Below are 16,361 nucleotides of genomic sequence, written 5' to 3' on the forward strand. Positions count from 1 at the left end.
ACGCAAAACCTTAACCAAGGAGTGACGCCGACGCCGACGCTTGGGCGAGTAGTATAATAAAGTTTGGCCAAGAAACGAGCACCACCTTTCTTGTGTTATCATCAAACTGTTTCAGTAATGCATACTACATTATACTACAATGAACATTTATGTATAATATTGCTTATTAAAATTTCAGATTCCTCCGACTCAGCGGATCATGAAATTCCTATCCCCATAAGGCAACGAGGGCGTGCTTGTGGTGGAGGCCTTGGTCGCCGATGAGTCAGTGTTCGTGGACAGTAGGATGACGCTAAAAATTAACATGACTGACATTCATATGTGCTTCATGCAATCCCATGAGTTTTACCATTCACACAAAAACATCAAACAAGCCGGATTGTGTATATTTTGTAAATATTAGTCAAAAAGAATAAAAAAAATGGTGTCAGACTGTGTGATTTGAAAAAGGTATGAATCACACTTTGTGTTGCGAATAAATGTTTGTTGATTTTTTAGATGTTCATGTGTATATTTAAACTATATATGGAAATCATTCAAGTGTTATATATTTATGCTGAAAAAATATTGCATATTCTTGTATTGTCTTGAAATATTTTTTTGCTATATATGAAAATTGACACAATCCGTATTTGCAGTACAACAGAAGTAAAAGTGTCTTTTGTATATATGTTTATGTTTTTTAATACTTGTCTAAATTTGAACAAGATATCTAAAAAAATTAAGGAAAATCTGCAAGTTTAAAAAAGATAGGCGTTAAATTCTGAGAAAGCCTAAAATCAATCTGGCGCTGGCTGAAATTTTCTGTGACATATTTTCGTCTGAAATGGTTTACAATACGGTGTAGATTTTTTGTAAATTCTCTTCCAGAACTTAGATGGCTACCAAGGCCAATCGTGTAGTCAAAGCAAGAGTGATAGCTGTAGTTTATATTTGATTGCAAATGCCTATATTCATTTTGTGAGTTATTTTTCAAGTCACCTTGTCTAGTCATTTCCATGGCATGAGATATGACAATGTATTTTAATAGAGAATTATTTTTAATCATGTTTTCCTAAGGAAAAGTGGAAAACCTAGTTAATAGATTTGGATATGCCATTGGGCAGGAGGCAGGTGGCTGTGACCATTTGTGCTTGTGTCCAGGCTTTAACTTAGCCATGCATAGGTTTTTTTTAAAAAAAATTTATTAAAAACTGGAAAACTGTGGTTTTGAGTTCTCTAATTTATGAAATAGTTTAAAGAAATACAGTTGCTCAAATAGCATTTGTTTGATCTCTGAAAACTAATATTTGTATAGAATTATCTTTTAGTGTTATCATTCTTTCACTGGATGTTATCTATCTATCTATCTCTGTTTAATGTCAACTCCTCTTCCGAGTGTTACTGACATGAACGGTGCGCGCCGGCTTGTTAGTGAAAAATAATAAAACACTGATGAGGCAAATCACATCAGAAAAGTGAGAACTAGGGTATAAAAAAAGAACACAATTTAGGTAACATGATAAAAAGTGATTGGTGAACTGGTAAAAGGATAAAAACACTGCTCGCTTATCTAATGCTTAATGGTTGCCACAGCCACCTTGAATGTGTCAGGGGTGGGGATAGTGACAATATGATTTGGCAAACTGTTCCAAAGTACAATGTATCCTTGTACTGTTTACAATATCATTGTTTTAATAGTCAATAAGTGAATAAAATGTGAGCAAAAGTGAGTTTTATCTCCTGCATAAACTCCTCGAGTGGTTTCCCACAGAGATGACGTAGCTCATCAATTATGTAGAATCAGAACGAGGCATATTCAGTTATTGTAGACAACAGTCGGTAATTTAGAGCATAAATTTTGCGATTTTTTCACAATTTTAAGTGGACAAAAATTTAAAAACTCATTACAAAAACGATTCAGAACAGTGTGTTATAGATGTCGATATAGAGAAAATATTATTCACCCAGGTAAGAGGCGATATTTAACAGATTTTTTGTCAGTCCCTTTGTTCTGGGCTAGACCCATGTCGCCAAATATCTTGGAGGCGATTTCGGAAGTCTGAATGACATATTCCGGTGATATAATTCATGGCGAATTATTGTCTGAATGACAAAAATATACGTCCGAAGGACATAACTGTCTGAATGACATGCGATATTTTATCGGCTTAATATTGTTTTAATTAATAAAAATGCCGGGCTGAAGGCCATATCGGACCTATTTTTAGAAAATGTACTATACGACGCATGATTGCATTTTAAAGTCGTAATTTCTTGCATTATGGGATTGTAATCTCATTATTGTCTGAAGGGCAACAACGTGATGAATTTCTCTCAATTTTGCTTGAAGAGCACCGTAACGGATTCTGTACGTTACTGAGAATTTCATATATATATTACAGGTTCCCTTACAAATAAGGATGGATACGGGGTCACGTGACAATGTTTCCAATGGTGACGTGAACGATCATGTAACCGCGCACACCAAAGGCCATTGAACTCCTGCGCAGAATGATGCGCAAACGTCCACGGGTTTTTCCCACCTTGAGGCAAAACAAAGCCAGAAATTTAGCAGGTTTTTCAAGACAAGCAGAAAACTTCATCGTTGAGAGAAAACCAGAGCTTGAAAATGATAATGTTGAAGCTGTATGTGCAAAAATTACACTTAAAAACAAACAAGAAGTACTACTTGTAGTTTCATGCATTCCACCATCTAAAATAGAACAATTGAAAATACTGATTGAAATGATGGACAAAATAAGCGGCTCCTTCCCAAATGTTATTATCACTGGAGACTTCAACGCAAAAAGCATGTTATGGGGAAACAAATTTGAAAATATGGCAGGCAGCATTCTAGAAAAGTTCCTCGTACCAAGCCGATACATGTGTGTCAACAATGGACTACCAACTCGCAGAAACTGTGACAGTGTAATTGACTTGGTCCTTATTTCACCACCACTGTTATAAGAACTTAAAACATGCCAAACACTTCATCATGAAAATGTACGATCAGATCAATTGTGACACTGTATATGGAACTTGACACCGATGATGTTGCAGAGAATCAAAATGAAAGGATTAAGAAGATGAGGGTTGAGAAAACAAATTGGGAAAAATGGGATGAAATAACAAGCATTAAATTCAATCAATGGAATAAAGTGCAACATACAGATGAAACAACAGAATCAGTATATAAGTCATTCATAGAAACTTTCAATGCCTGTGTTAAAGCCTGTGTTCCTGAGGAAAATATTGTGAGAAGAACAAGAATGAGAAAACCACCATGGACAAATGAAGATGTCAAAAAAGCAAAAAATGAGTTAAATGCTCAAAAAAACAACACGTCAAGCGACGAAAAACAATGTCTATCTTGAAAGCCCTCCAAAACAAAGAAAAAGAGTATGAAAACATATGCGAAACGTCAAAACAAGAGTGGGTCTACAAGACTTGTGATGGTATTGACAAATGCAAAAATCCAAAACAGAAATGGACTGCTTTTCACAAACTAACTTCTTATCAACAAAATGATGGAAGTACAATTTTACCCTTGTACAACAAAGCCAATGTTCCTGTGTTTGACAACAAAGCAAAGAGCACAATCCTCGCAGAAACTTTCTTCGGTCAGGTGAACACATAAAAAATGAAGAATTAGATGACACATTTAAGAGAAAAATTGACACAGAACTTCACAACACTTAGAAACTACCAACAAATCCATTTCAGAGCCTGACAACTTCTTGAATAAACCAATATCACTGGATGAAGTAGAAGCCTCACTTCAAAACCTAGAAGATGGAAAAGCCACTGGGATTGACAATATTCATTCAGATCTGCTGAAGAGATATAATACCCCCTTGCTGATTGCAATCCACAAATTGTTTCAAAATTCATTCATGACAGGGAGACTACCTCAAGCATGGAAAATAGCCAAAGTCAAGTTTTTACAAAAGCAAGGTAAAACATCATATCACCAGGCAGGAGCATATCGACCAATAAGCCTTACAAGTATCCTTGGAAAATGCCTAGAAAGAATAATAAACAAACGGCTGTACAGCATTGTAGAGCATAAATTTATCCTTGATGAAGAACAAGAAGGATTCAGGGAAAGAAAAGGTACAACCCATGCACTCCTCAGACTTGTTGAAGATGCAACTGGTGGAATGAACCAAGGGGAGATGACTGTTGCTGTGTCTCTTGATATGGAAAAGGCTTTCGACACAGTGTGGAGAGAGGGGCTTATGGTCAAAATGGGCAGATTAGGGATACAGGGAAAGATATGGACTTGGATAGGAGACTTTCTACGAGACAGGGAGGCTTGTTGCTGTGTAGGGAATACTAATGGAAAGATGATGGAGACATCAATATGACTACCACAAGGATCTATCTTATCTCCCTTACTTTTTAATATCTACCTTAGTGATATGTTTAAAGAGGTGACAAGCTCAAAGGTGAAGTTTGCTGATGATGGAACAATTTGGAAGACAGGTAAAAACCAAAGTGAAATAAAAGCATCACTTCAACATGACCTTGATCAAGTGACACAATGGACAAAAAAATGGAGAATGAAATTGAACACTGATAAGACAGAATACATAATTTTCACACAGGAACCAGAAGAAAAGAACCTTGGATTACACCTCAACAAAATGGAGTTGAAACAAGTCAGTAAGACCAAGCTGCTTGGAGTGCTACTGGACAAACAACTAACATTTGAAAATCACTTGAGCCAAGTAGAAATCAAATCAACAAGAGCAGTTAACTCCTTAATGAACGTTGCAAAGTCCGAGAAAATCAGCCCAGATAACATGACAAGACTATACAAGAGCCTGGTAGTGCCTTACATGGAATATGCGTCTCCTGTGTGGCAATCAGGCAAAACAGTTAAAACACTAGACAAGGTCCAGAGAAAAGGTCTCAGCATTTGCCTTGGTGCTGTGCACTCAGCCAGCATAGAAGGTCTTGAGATTCAAGCAAATATACCTCCAATAGATCTGAGACTTAAAGAAATTGCCATCAGAGAATGTTCAAAGATAATGGCCAAACCAGACACATCCTTGATAAAACAGACTTTAAACATGGGTGAAAAGAGGACAAATCAAATAAAACAGCCAACACCAATTACAAAAATGCTACAACAAGTTACAGACATGAAATTACTGACTGACATAAACATAAATTCAATCGAACCAAAATCATCCTACTTAGAAGGGTTACAACCAAGTAGAAGACGGCCAGAATACTGGAACAACCTAGGTTCCTCAAAAACAAGAAACCTAGCGCAACAAGAAGCTGCCAAAAAGGTTATTTCACAAATTATTGCAGAAGATGAAGTGAACACTGTAATTGCATTCACAGATGGGTCGTGCTTAGGAAATCCAGGGCCATGTGGAGCAGGAGCCTGCATATACTTCAATAATCAGGTAGAGTAGACTTGAGCAAGCCAGTTGCTTAGAGTGCTTCAATACTGGTTGGAGAATTGGTGGCAATAAAAATGACTCTACAGTGCATTATTGATGAAGCAAAGAAGAAGCAAATACAAAATGTAAGGATACTAACAGACAGTCAAACCTCAGCTGGAATTCTAACTTTAGGGTGGTGCGTCTCTTCTCACAAAAGCTTGATCTCTGAAATTCAAAACCTTCTGCAATCTTGTAAACAATCAAACATGCATGTAAAATTTCTTGGACACCAGGCCATGCTGACATTCAAGGAAATGAGGTAGCTGATAAGCTGGCCAAAAAAGCTGCAAAAGAGGCTGAGCTGCTGGATGAGGATCTGATGACAGCAGTTTCCCAAGGCGGCATCAAATCTGCAGCAAGAAATGCGCTATACATTAAATGGGCAAGACGATGGGACATTTCACAGAAAGCAAGAACACTATATTCCAACGGCTGCTCTGTTAAACAGAAGAAAATTTCATTCAACTCCCTTCAAAACCAACGCATTCTCCTACAGCTTCAGAGTGGGCACTGCAAATTAAATGAGCACCTCCACACAATTGGAGTCAAAGAATCACCCTGGTGTTTATGTGGAGAACCTGAAACAATTTCTCATTACCTGATTGACTGCAATTTTTTCTGTGCTGAAAGGTCACAGAACACCTTCTCCTCACTTCTGGACAAGATGATCCATGGGAAGAGCATCAAGCAATTATAGCTGAAGAATTGAGTGCCTTCGTCAAAAACACAAAACGGTTTTCAAACTGATAACTCCACAATGTACCTGTGAGACTTTATTTGTTGACATTTACTGGTGAACATGTTCTACCGGAAGTTATTGCTGCTAATTGAGGCCGAGACGAAGACGAAGACGATTTTCCAGAAAGGGGAAGAGATTCTGGATACTTTTTCGGCGTCGATAAGGGCATTGGAGAGTCAGACGCTGCAATTCAAAGAATTGCAACAATCAGTTGAAAGTTTAAAACGAAATTCAACTGAAATCACAAGTTCACCAGAACCAAAACGCTCTCGACAGCAAAATATTTCCGACGGAAATATTTCGGACAGTGAAGATAAAGTGGACGCGTTGTTTAATGGGAAAACCATCGTAGTCGAAGATTCGGTCGACGATTTCATGACTGGAGTCGATGATTTCTTCATCGAAGAACAATTGGTCGGGGATGCCATCAAGGACAATGTAGCTAAAATTGTCAATAAAGCGTTAAGAGGTAGTGTAAATACGGACAAGATGAAAAACATGAAGGAAAAATACCAAAGGCCATCAAATGTTAAAAACTTGCAAGTGCCAAAGATTGATCATTTTCTCTGGGACCAACTAAAAAATCAAACAAAGTCAATTGACGTTACTAAACAAAAGATGATCTGCAACTTGAACCAGGCCATTATACCTCTGACGAAGGCAATGGACCAAATAAGTGAAATGACAAGCCAGATGTGAACATTCTCAAAGAATGTATTGCAGACACTTTCAAAATCCTATGTGCCGAAGTGTGCCATTTGTATCACCAACGCAGGGATGCAGTGAAGAACGAAATGTTGCCACGATTCAAAAGCTTATGTGATGCTGACCAGCAGATAAGCGCCACCAAATTATTTGGCAACAATTTGGTTGACCAATCAAAATCTCTGGACACTAGCAAGACATTAAGAATGACCCAGCAAGCTTTTTTAGGAAAACGAGGGGGGGAGAGAGGGCCCTCTCAAGAAATAAATGCTTTTGTATGTACAGGTAGTCGAAATTACACTTTAATAAATACCCTAGATAACTTTCAGGCTAGCAAGACCAAACATAGTTACAATAAATGGCTTCAAATAACCCATGATAAATGGATTCTTGAAACAATTTGCGGCTATAGAGTAGAGTTAGCCTCTAATCCTGTGCAATACAGACCACCAAACACACTAAATATGAGTAAAAGCAATTATAAGAGGAAGAATTAGAGCGCTTTGAGAGGTGTAATATAATTGAAAGGGTTTCCAACAAACCTGCAACGGGGGAATATATATCTAACATATTCACCAGACCAAAGAAAGATGGAAGAATAAGAATCATTTTGAATCTAAAACAATTCAATGATCACATGCAACATATTCATTTTAAAATGGAAACGCTACAAACCGCAATAAATTTATGTTATTTTGGATCAGTTGATTTATCTGAAGCATATTATTCCATTCCAATTAATGAACAGAATCGAAAATACTTTAGATTTTGGTATGCAGGACAAAAGTTTCAGTTCAAAGTATAAGTGATGTGTCTAGCAACCGCACCATGAGTCTTTACTAAAATATTAAAACCTGTCTTTGCAACATTAAGGGGAAAAGGGTATATAAGCACTGCCTATATCGATGACTCATGTTTACAGGGTAACACATTCAATCAGTGTGAAGACAACATTTTAAATAATATTAAGTTAATGGACCAACTAGGGCTCACCATAAATGATAAGAAATCCAGTTTTGTACCATCCAAACAAATTTGTTTTGTCGGATTTATATTGTGCTCTGAAACGATGACCGTAAGACTAACATCAGAGAAAATAAAATGCATAAAGGAATTATGTTGTGATATCATGAGAAGTAAATTTGTAACTATAAGGAAATTTGCAAAATTAGTCGGGACGTTTGTGGCAAGTGAACCAGAGGTAAGATACGCTAGGCTTTTTTATAAACCATTAGAGAAAGTCAAAGAACGAAACCTCAATTGGAAAAGAGATAGTTATGACTCATTCATGAAAATGACACTAGAAGTGAAAGAACATCTTATGTGGTGGTTGGACAATCTTGATCAAAGTTACAAACCAATCAGAACAGAGGAGCCTTCCATAATAATGTGTACAGACAGCTCGTTATTTGGGTGGGGGGCCAACATAGCTGCTGAAAATAGTTACACAAAGGCATATGGTCTGTGGAGGATAAACTGTTGCACATCAATGTTTTAGAACTTAATGCTTGCCAACTTGAATTGTTATTTTTGTGTAAAACAAAAACTAATACACATGTTCAAATTCTCACTGATAACACAACTTCATGTGCTTATATCAATAATTTTGGTGGGAAGAAATCAGAACTAAACAAAGTAGCAAGGGACATATGGATGTGGTGTTTATCAAAACATATTCATTTGAGTGCAGCTCATATTCCAGGCTCTACTAACTATGGAGCTGACAAACTGTCAAGAACATTTAATGATGATCTAGAATGGGCCTTAGATATGAACATTTTTCAAAGTCTTGAAACAATATATGGACCTTTTGATGTAGATTCGTTGCATCAAGGCTGAATGCCAAGAAAGCTCATTATGTTGCTAGATACCCAGAACCTGAGGCAATGGCTATTGATGCTTTTACATTAAAATGGAATCATGATATGTTATATATCTTTCCACCTTTCAGCCTCATTCCCAAGATTTTACAGAAACTTCAGTTTGATCAGGGGAATGCTATACTGATTGCACCAATATGGACGACTCAGAGCTGGTGGCCACGTCTTATGAGCCTACTGAATCAAGATTGGATTCAACTACCATCCCCACAGAGAATTCTACGATTAATTCACAAACCAGAGGTTCGCCATCCGTTGAAGCAAATGCGGATGGGAGCTTTTCCTATATCAGGAAAGCATTACGGAAACAAGGATTTTCAAATGATTCAGTGGAAGTCATAATGGCTTCTTGGCGAACATCAACACAGAAAACATATAGCACATACATTAAGCGATGGTTGAAATTTATAAAAGATTCACACATTAAACCTTTTAATCCAACGGAAGCTCAATTTGTCTCGTTTTTGACAAGACTGTTTAAAGCTAAATTGTGCTAATATTCATTAGGTACAGCAGGATCAGCAGTAAACCAATTACTAAGTATTTGTGGTGGGCAAGATTTCAGTAACTCTCTTTTAATTCACAAATTAATGAAAGACTTTTTTGAATTGAAACCATCTTTTCCCAAATATGTGCAAATCTGGGATGTTAAAACAGTTCTCAATTACTTGAAACAATTACCTGAAAATCTGACTCTATTAACTTTGTCATGTAAACTTTGTATGCTTTTTCTGTTATTGACATCACAAAGGTGCCAAACACTTCATTTGGTGAATTTACAAGATATTTATTTTGGAGATGGAAAAATGGTTATCTGCATCAATCAAAAGTTGAAACAAACAAAACCAGGAATTTTTTTACAACCAATTGATTTAGAACCTTATTCAAAAGATAACAAACTTTGTATAGTAAAAGTGTTTCAGGAATATATGCAACGTACGGTACTGAGCATATGCGAGGTACTACACAACAGTTGCTAATAACAACACAAAAACCCTTTAGGGCTGCAACAAGGGACACAGTGTCTCGATGGATTAAAACAGTGTTGACTAAGGCCAAGGTTGGCGAACAATACAAACCACATAGTGTTCGAGCAGCATCAACAAGTGCAGCGAAATACAAAGGTGTTACTTTAAATACTACTATAAAGACAGCAGGATGGAGTAATGACACAATGTTTGCCCGTTTCTACAACAAACCAATTGGGCAGAAACAGAAAACAGTATAAAAATGTGTTACTTGAGTAAAGTTAACACACACATATATGCACATTGTGTAAATGAACAGTTATAATAATAATTTAACATACTTGTACTAGTGACTACAATGATTGTACAATATTGTATGTTTGTTCAATATTAATATGAATATAGAAACATAAATTTCATGGTATTTTATGTTTACTGAATTATGGAATAAGCGGCTCTAAAATCTCTGTGGGAAACTACTCAAGTAGTTATGCAGGAGATAAAATTGATAGATTAAACGAAACTTACCAAGGTGAAGTTTAATCTGGATTTTATCGATTGCAAACTCATCGAGGGTTCGCACACCCACCCTCCCAAATCCCAGTGTAAATGCATTTTCCATAATTTCACAACATCCAAACTTATCATGGGCCTCCATGATAGTTTGGAATTAGCTCTGAAGACTGATTCTACATAATTGATGAGCTACGTCATCTCTGTGTGAACCCTCGAGGAGTTTGCAGTCGATAAAATCCAGATTAAACTTCACCTTGGTAAGTTTCTTTAAATATATCAATTAAATGTCTATATATATTTGTTCGCTCTTCGCTCGCTGCTCTTTTTCGCTAAATGCAAAACAAATATTTTTATTATTATTTCGCTCGCTCGCCCCATTATTTTTTTGGAAAAAATCCGATGAACAAGTTATCAATTTGGTGTGGCCTTACTGGAAATTTTAAGGAAAAGTCATGAAAATGGCCGTTTTTCATTATAATCCTAAATATTTGGGCTGCAACCTCTGTCCTTGCTCTACAAGCTTCAGCACCTCCGTCATTGCAGCATACTTAGACATAAGTTTAGAAGTTTGCTGATGTTTTTAAATCTTCAAAACAATTTTTTAATTAAGAAATACTTTAGTAGAATATTTCATTCCTTGATATTAATACCTTGTAGGACTTTTTCTTTTCTCTACGAACAATCTTTTTAGCTCCCATATGCACAAATTGTAACGGTTTAGCATATGGGGAGTCATTTTTGGCTGCAGATTTCTGCATCTTGGCCATCTCTCGTTCCATCTGTCTGGTTGTCAGGCCAATCAAGCGCACACCTGCCGTGTAGTGACTGATGACATGAGGGGCATGCTTGCGGAATAGATTCTCAATGTCAGCAAGTGTCAGCTTGGAGAACCGGGTGATGGCCAAGTAAAACAGCTTCTTCCTCTTTATATACTTTTTCTTGGTCTCCTCATCATCTGCAATCAAAAACAGCAGTGCTGATTTCAAAACAAGATAATATATTATGTTGTTCAGCCCATAAATTGGCTAATAGAAAAAGGGCGATTTAGAAATATACTTAGAGAAGAAAGAAAATGTGTGTATAATAATATGATATGATTGTCAGAACAATTCCAATTTCATTTGTGTATGCCCATTTTGTAATGATATTAGAAATATGTGTTTACCTAAATATTATTGCCACTGGCCAACTCAGCAAAAAATTTGCAGTTTATTAAGTGCTGAGAATATATCTTTAATTCCCAAATTTGCTTAAGTATACTTATATTGCCACTGAAAAACATAAAAATGCTATTACTTGATACATGTTAATCTTATGCAAATATGAACATCTTATTCTGTAACCCTTCTCATCACAAAACTGTTATATTGTCTTTGTTATTGTAAATTTATTTATGTTTTTGGCTATGACCACATTTATTGTTTATATCTGTTGATTGTCTTTCATTATAAACTACCAATCTTATAGTCAGACTTTAAATGCTGGAGATAAACTACTGTTAATCATTTAAATTTTGAGTGATACTTTTATGTAATTGCTGGAAAATTGAAGGGTTTAACATTTGGGGACATTATATAATATTTTGCTTGGTTTTTAAATTTGCATCCTGATCAAACAGCTTAAAATCGCAATATTGAATTTTACAGCAGATCTGCTTAATTCATTTTCAATATTTTATAATTTCCTGAGCGTGAGAGACACCACAACTAAGCAGCACCTGTCTTACCATGTCCATTACTTGGGGGGGACCCACCAGTGTGGGCCATGTGGAGGCAGAACTCATCGAAGTCGATGGTCCCGTCCATGTTCTTGTCGGCCTTCTTGAGGATGTCCTCTACCTCATTGATGGTGACCTCACTGTCTACATGACGCAACTCCTCATACAGGTTGTCCGCTGTGATGATCCCCTGGTTCCATTGGTCTAGCATGTTGAAAAGCTGAAACCAACAAGTACTTTAATGTTTATCTAAATTTGGTAACAAATAATAGTCTCTAAAGGTATTTGTGTGCATTTTTTGGCTTGAGCGATTCTTGATATATTTGATAGGGGAGATGTCTGATGGTCAAGATGATGGTCGCTGTTTTCTGAGTCTATGACTAGTCTTACTATATGCATTTTACCATAAAACAGAAATATGTTTTGACTTAAGTGTTTGTAGTAAATTTACTGTAAAGATACACAAGCCAATGGTGTGCCAGACTGCCATCACCTAAATATTCCAATTTTCGGAATATTTTCTTAATTGTTATATTTTTTAACGTGCAACATTCTTTCAAAATTATTAAGCATTTTACTGGTCTTGTATCTTGTATGAAGCATTTGAATGTTCAACTGTTAAGGTCATTGAGAGGTTATACCACCTGTGTGTTAAACCTCTAATACTGACCTGCATAATGATAGTTGTGTGACAATTTGTGGAATTTAGTGAATATTGGCAACAAATGTAGAAAAAGCAGTGTTATACACCAAATTATTTGGCAAAGCCTGTAGTATATGAAACTATGAAAGGAAGTATCCGTCAGTTCACTCATTATACTTTATGACATTCCAATTTCTATTTTTTTTTTCTAAAATGAATTTGATGTTCGATTTTGGTTATTTTTAAGACTTAGTGTATTTCGTATCTTTATAAATATAGAGGTATTATGAAATATTACTTCGCTAAATGTTTATTTTATTTTTGCACGTTTTTATTTTTCGATTGCTAGACTTGATCTGATTTCCCTTAAAATTTGACTAATACATTTTATTTAAACATTAAACACATTAAAATCAACATTAGGCATTCAGTTTATGGACTCTACAAAAAGTGTTAATTCATTTGTTGTTGTACAGTATTAAAATGTTAAACACTTCATAAACAAATGAAAACACAATTGGTGCTATCAAATGCTGCTCAACATTGACAAATTAAAACAATCTGTTTTAACCACTGTTTTACTTACAACATCCAAGGTAAAATCAACTATAGATATCACATGTCCATACAACATCCAAGGTAAAATCAACTATAGATATCACATGTCCATACAACATCCAAGGTAAAATCAACTATAGATATCACATGTCCATACAACACCCAAGGTAAAATCAACTATAGATATCACATGTCCATACAACACCCAAGGTAAAATCAACTATAGATATCACATGTCCATGCAACACCCAAGGTAAAATCAACTATAGATATCACATGTCCATGCAACACCCAAGGTAAAATCAACTATAGATATCACATGTCCATACAACACCCAAGGTAAAATCAACTATAGATATCACATGTCCATACAACACCCAAGGTAAAATCAACTATAGATATCACATGTCCCTACAACACCCAAGGTAAAATCAACTATAGATATCACATGTCCATACAACAAAAAACTAACAAATGGCTTAAGTATAATGGATGCTTTTTACTTGGCAATCTAGATGTAGTTTAACCTAGCTGAGCCACACTTTGTAAAAGTCGATGCCATTATGTGCGTGTATACATACGTCTCTGAAAGTGGCAATGGTGCTCTCATCCAACTCCATGTCAAGGGAGTTATAGTCCATCTCATTCAACATTCCTGGTCTTTCTGGCTCTGGTAGGGAACAAAACTGATTTATTATTTATAAGCTAATTGAATTACTTATTTAAAATTTAATGAAAATAAAATTGCATTCATAATGTGATCATGAATCTTTTAATCAAATACAACAATCATGTTTGTCTCAGCTGTGTTTCCCCATTTAAAATAGTGCATAATGGTTTCCCAGTTTAATTCATATATGTTTATGAGTACAGGTAAATATACTGACACTATTTTTAAACTTACTGGGATTTGCATGGTAGACAATAGTATAAAATTTCGAATTGAAAAAATGTGCACAAATTGCGAAAGATGCATGTGTCATATGCGATGTGATACATCAGTAAGTAAAATTCATGCGTTGTACAGTACACAACGATGTCAATTTTATGCAACTTTTGACAATTTACTTTTTTTCTTGCAATTGTATCATCTGGTGTATAGCCCCTTTAAGCCACTTATTTAAATGAGTTCGGTGATTTCCCACTATATAACATATTTAGATTTTCTTGGTTGGATGTGTCCTACTGTTATAAATTGAACAAAAGGAAGCTAAACATCAAGACAAAAAACGTGATATTTCGATTTTTTTCATCTTCTTCTCATCATTTTTTTTCTCCCTTGCCTCCCCAAAAATTACATTATTAGCCCTCCTTCAGATCGTCCAATCCTGGAGCAGGTAGATCAAACTCTTTTTATTAATCTTAAATTAAAGATACTGTATGGTTATAAAATACAACAAATAGGAATACACACCAAAATCATACACAACATTTATGCAAAAACAAAAGTTAATTTCTTGTTATTCGATGACAAGGTTAAACAGAGCAGAAAGAGTGTCAACACGGTATTCATCATCATATTTAAATTAACATGATTGCTGGGAACCATCTCGCAGAAAAAAATATATATGGAATTTTTTAAAATTTCGGTAAAATTCTGACTGTCAAGTGATGAAATCAGAATTTTACGTGTATTTTCGGCTTTTACGATAACAGTGATAGATGGATTAACACGCTGAATAATCATGATATAATAGTTAAAAATAACACTGAACATTTATTGAAAACTATCAAATTGAAACTGAAAGTAAATTTTCCGAAAATTAAATGGTGCAGACTGTAATTTTTCCGGACATTCTGACTGACCAAAACAGAAGTTTTCGTCAGTCAAAATTGAAATATGACGGACATGTCCGAATGTCCAACGGACATTAGCATTCAGTCTGCTAAATTGTATCTGTATTTAAACAAACTGTACCATCAGCCTTTGTTTTTACAATGTTTGGTTTTGCTCCAACACTGGCTACACTTTTCTTCCTTTGTTCCCTGGTTTTGGACTCTTTCACTTTGGACTCTTTCACTTTGGATATCTTTGGTGTTTGATTCTTTTTCTTCTCCTCCCCCTGCTATAAATTAAAAAAGAAATGCATCAGTCAATCAACCCGAAATACAGGTGAATCAATTGGACACATGGACTTGATTCTTTCATCTAATTTCTATTTTAAGTGTTTTGTTTTCATATTGAAAAACTCATTGTGTGTTTGTAGAAGTATACTTTTATTACTGTTATTTCGGAGAAACTGGGGGAGGATCATTAAGCCTTTAATTACAGTGGCTCTAATTTATAAATGTTATTGCCAAAAAATGGGTCGTACCATGATCAAAGTCATTGTTCATATAATATTATTTCTTTCCAAAAATCGAGCCACTTGTAAAACAACAAAATTCCAAAGGTCTATATACAGGAATGATTATGCTGGATCTTCAAAAGGCATTTGATACCGTAGATCACAAAATTCTATGTCAGAAGTTAAAAGAAATTGGGTGTGGATTTAATTGAGTGGTTAGTTTTGTCACATTGAATTAAATCTTTATTAACGCACGTATGTACAGTATCCAAAGCATTCTAATGATGTTGTGTTTTAGTATAGATATCATCACTAATACTTTGTTAATCAGTCTGTGTTATAACTTTATGAGATATTTGGTTTGTTACTATGACATATATATATGCACGAATAAATCTATCTATCTATCTATCTATCTAATTATAAGATGACTCTTACCGTATGTTTTGCCGGTTTACCCGCAAACCGCAATATCATTGCATTTGCATCCACTGATGATAGAGCTGCTGTAAGTTTGTTTGTAGAGGTTCCGCCGTCTGAATCCCCGGGGATGTCTAAACTTGCCATTTTTAAATTTCAACTTTCCCCGGTGTTAGTAACTTCCCCATTTTATCTAATGACGTCACAATTGGATTTGCTCGAATATATAGAAATTTTATAATCGATTAAGCATTATGCAGGATGTATCAATGTATCCGCATCACGCTTGGCTATTTTTAAAGATATGATGAAATATATAGGATGAATTTCCATGTACGCGTTCATTGGCGTAAATACATGTAGACCATGAGAATTGACCGGGCTAAAATGTACAAAAGGTGTAATAAAACTGAAAGGGTACTATGTTAAGATGTGATCAATGTTCTATGCAGGAACTTTCTGTCACAAATATGTTATTCTAAAATG

At 35.4% G+C, this 16,361-nt stretch overlaps 1 protein-coding gene across 2 annotated transcripts in view; it reads right to left on the bottom strand.

Annotated features, from left to right (window-relative positions):
• Window positions 1-16,035, bottom strand: part of LOC128213426 (uncharacterized) — a 28,187-nt gene extending 12,152 nt beyond the window's left edge. Inside the window, exons 1-5 of one of the 2 annotated variants that reach the window (XM_052919105.1) lie at window positions 15,894-16,035; window positions 15,086-15,230; window positions 13,749-13,837; window positions 11,976-12,186; window positions 10,900-11,204 (exon numbers count right to left, since the gene is read on the bottom strand). In XM_052919105.1, coding sequence (XP_052775065.1) covers window positions 10,900-11,204; window positions 11,976-12,186; window positions 13,749-13,837; window positions 15,086-15,230; window positions 15,894-16,022 — 879 coding nt within the window. In that variant the 5' untranslated portion in view covers window positions 16,023-16,035. Of the gene's footprint in view, window positions 1-10,899; window positions 11,205-11,975; window positions 12,187-13,748; window positions 13,838-15,085; window positions 15,234-15,893 lie in introns of both variants that reach the window. The other variant, XM_052919104.1, reaches the window with a different exon arrangement.
• Window positions 16,036-16,361: the final 326 nt, after the last annotated feature.

This window comes from Mya arenaria, chromosome 13, assembly GCF_026914265.1.
Source record: "Mya arenaria isolate MELC-2E11 chromosome 13, ASM2691426v1".
NCBI classification, from domain to species: domain Eukaryota; kingdom Metazoa; phylum Mollusca; class Bivalvia; order Myida; family Myidae; genus Mya; species Mya arenaria.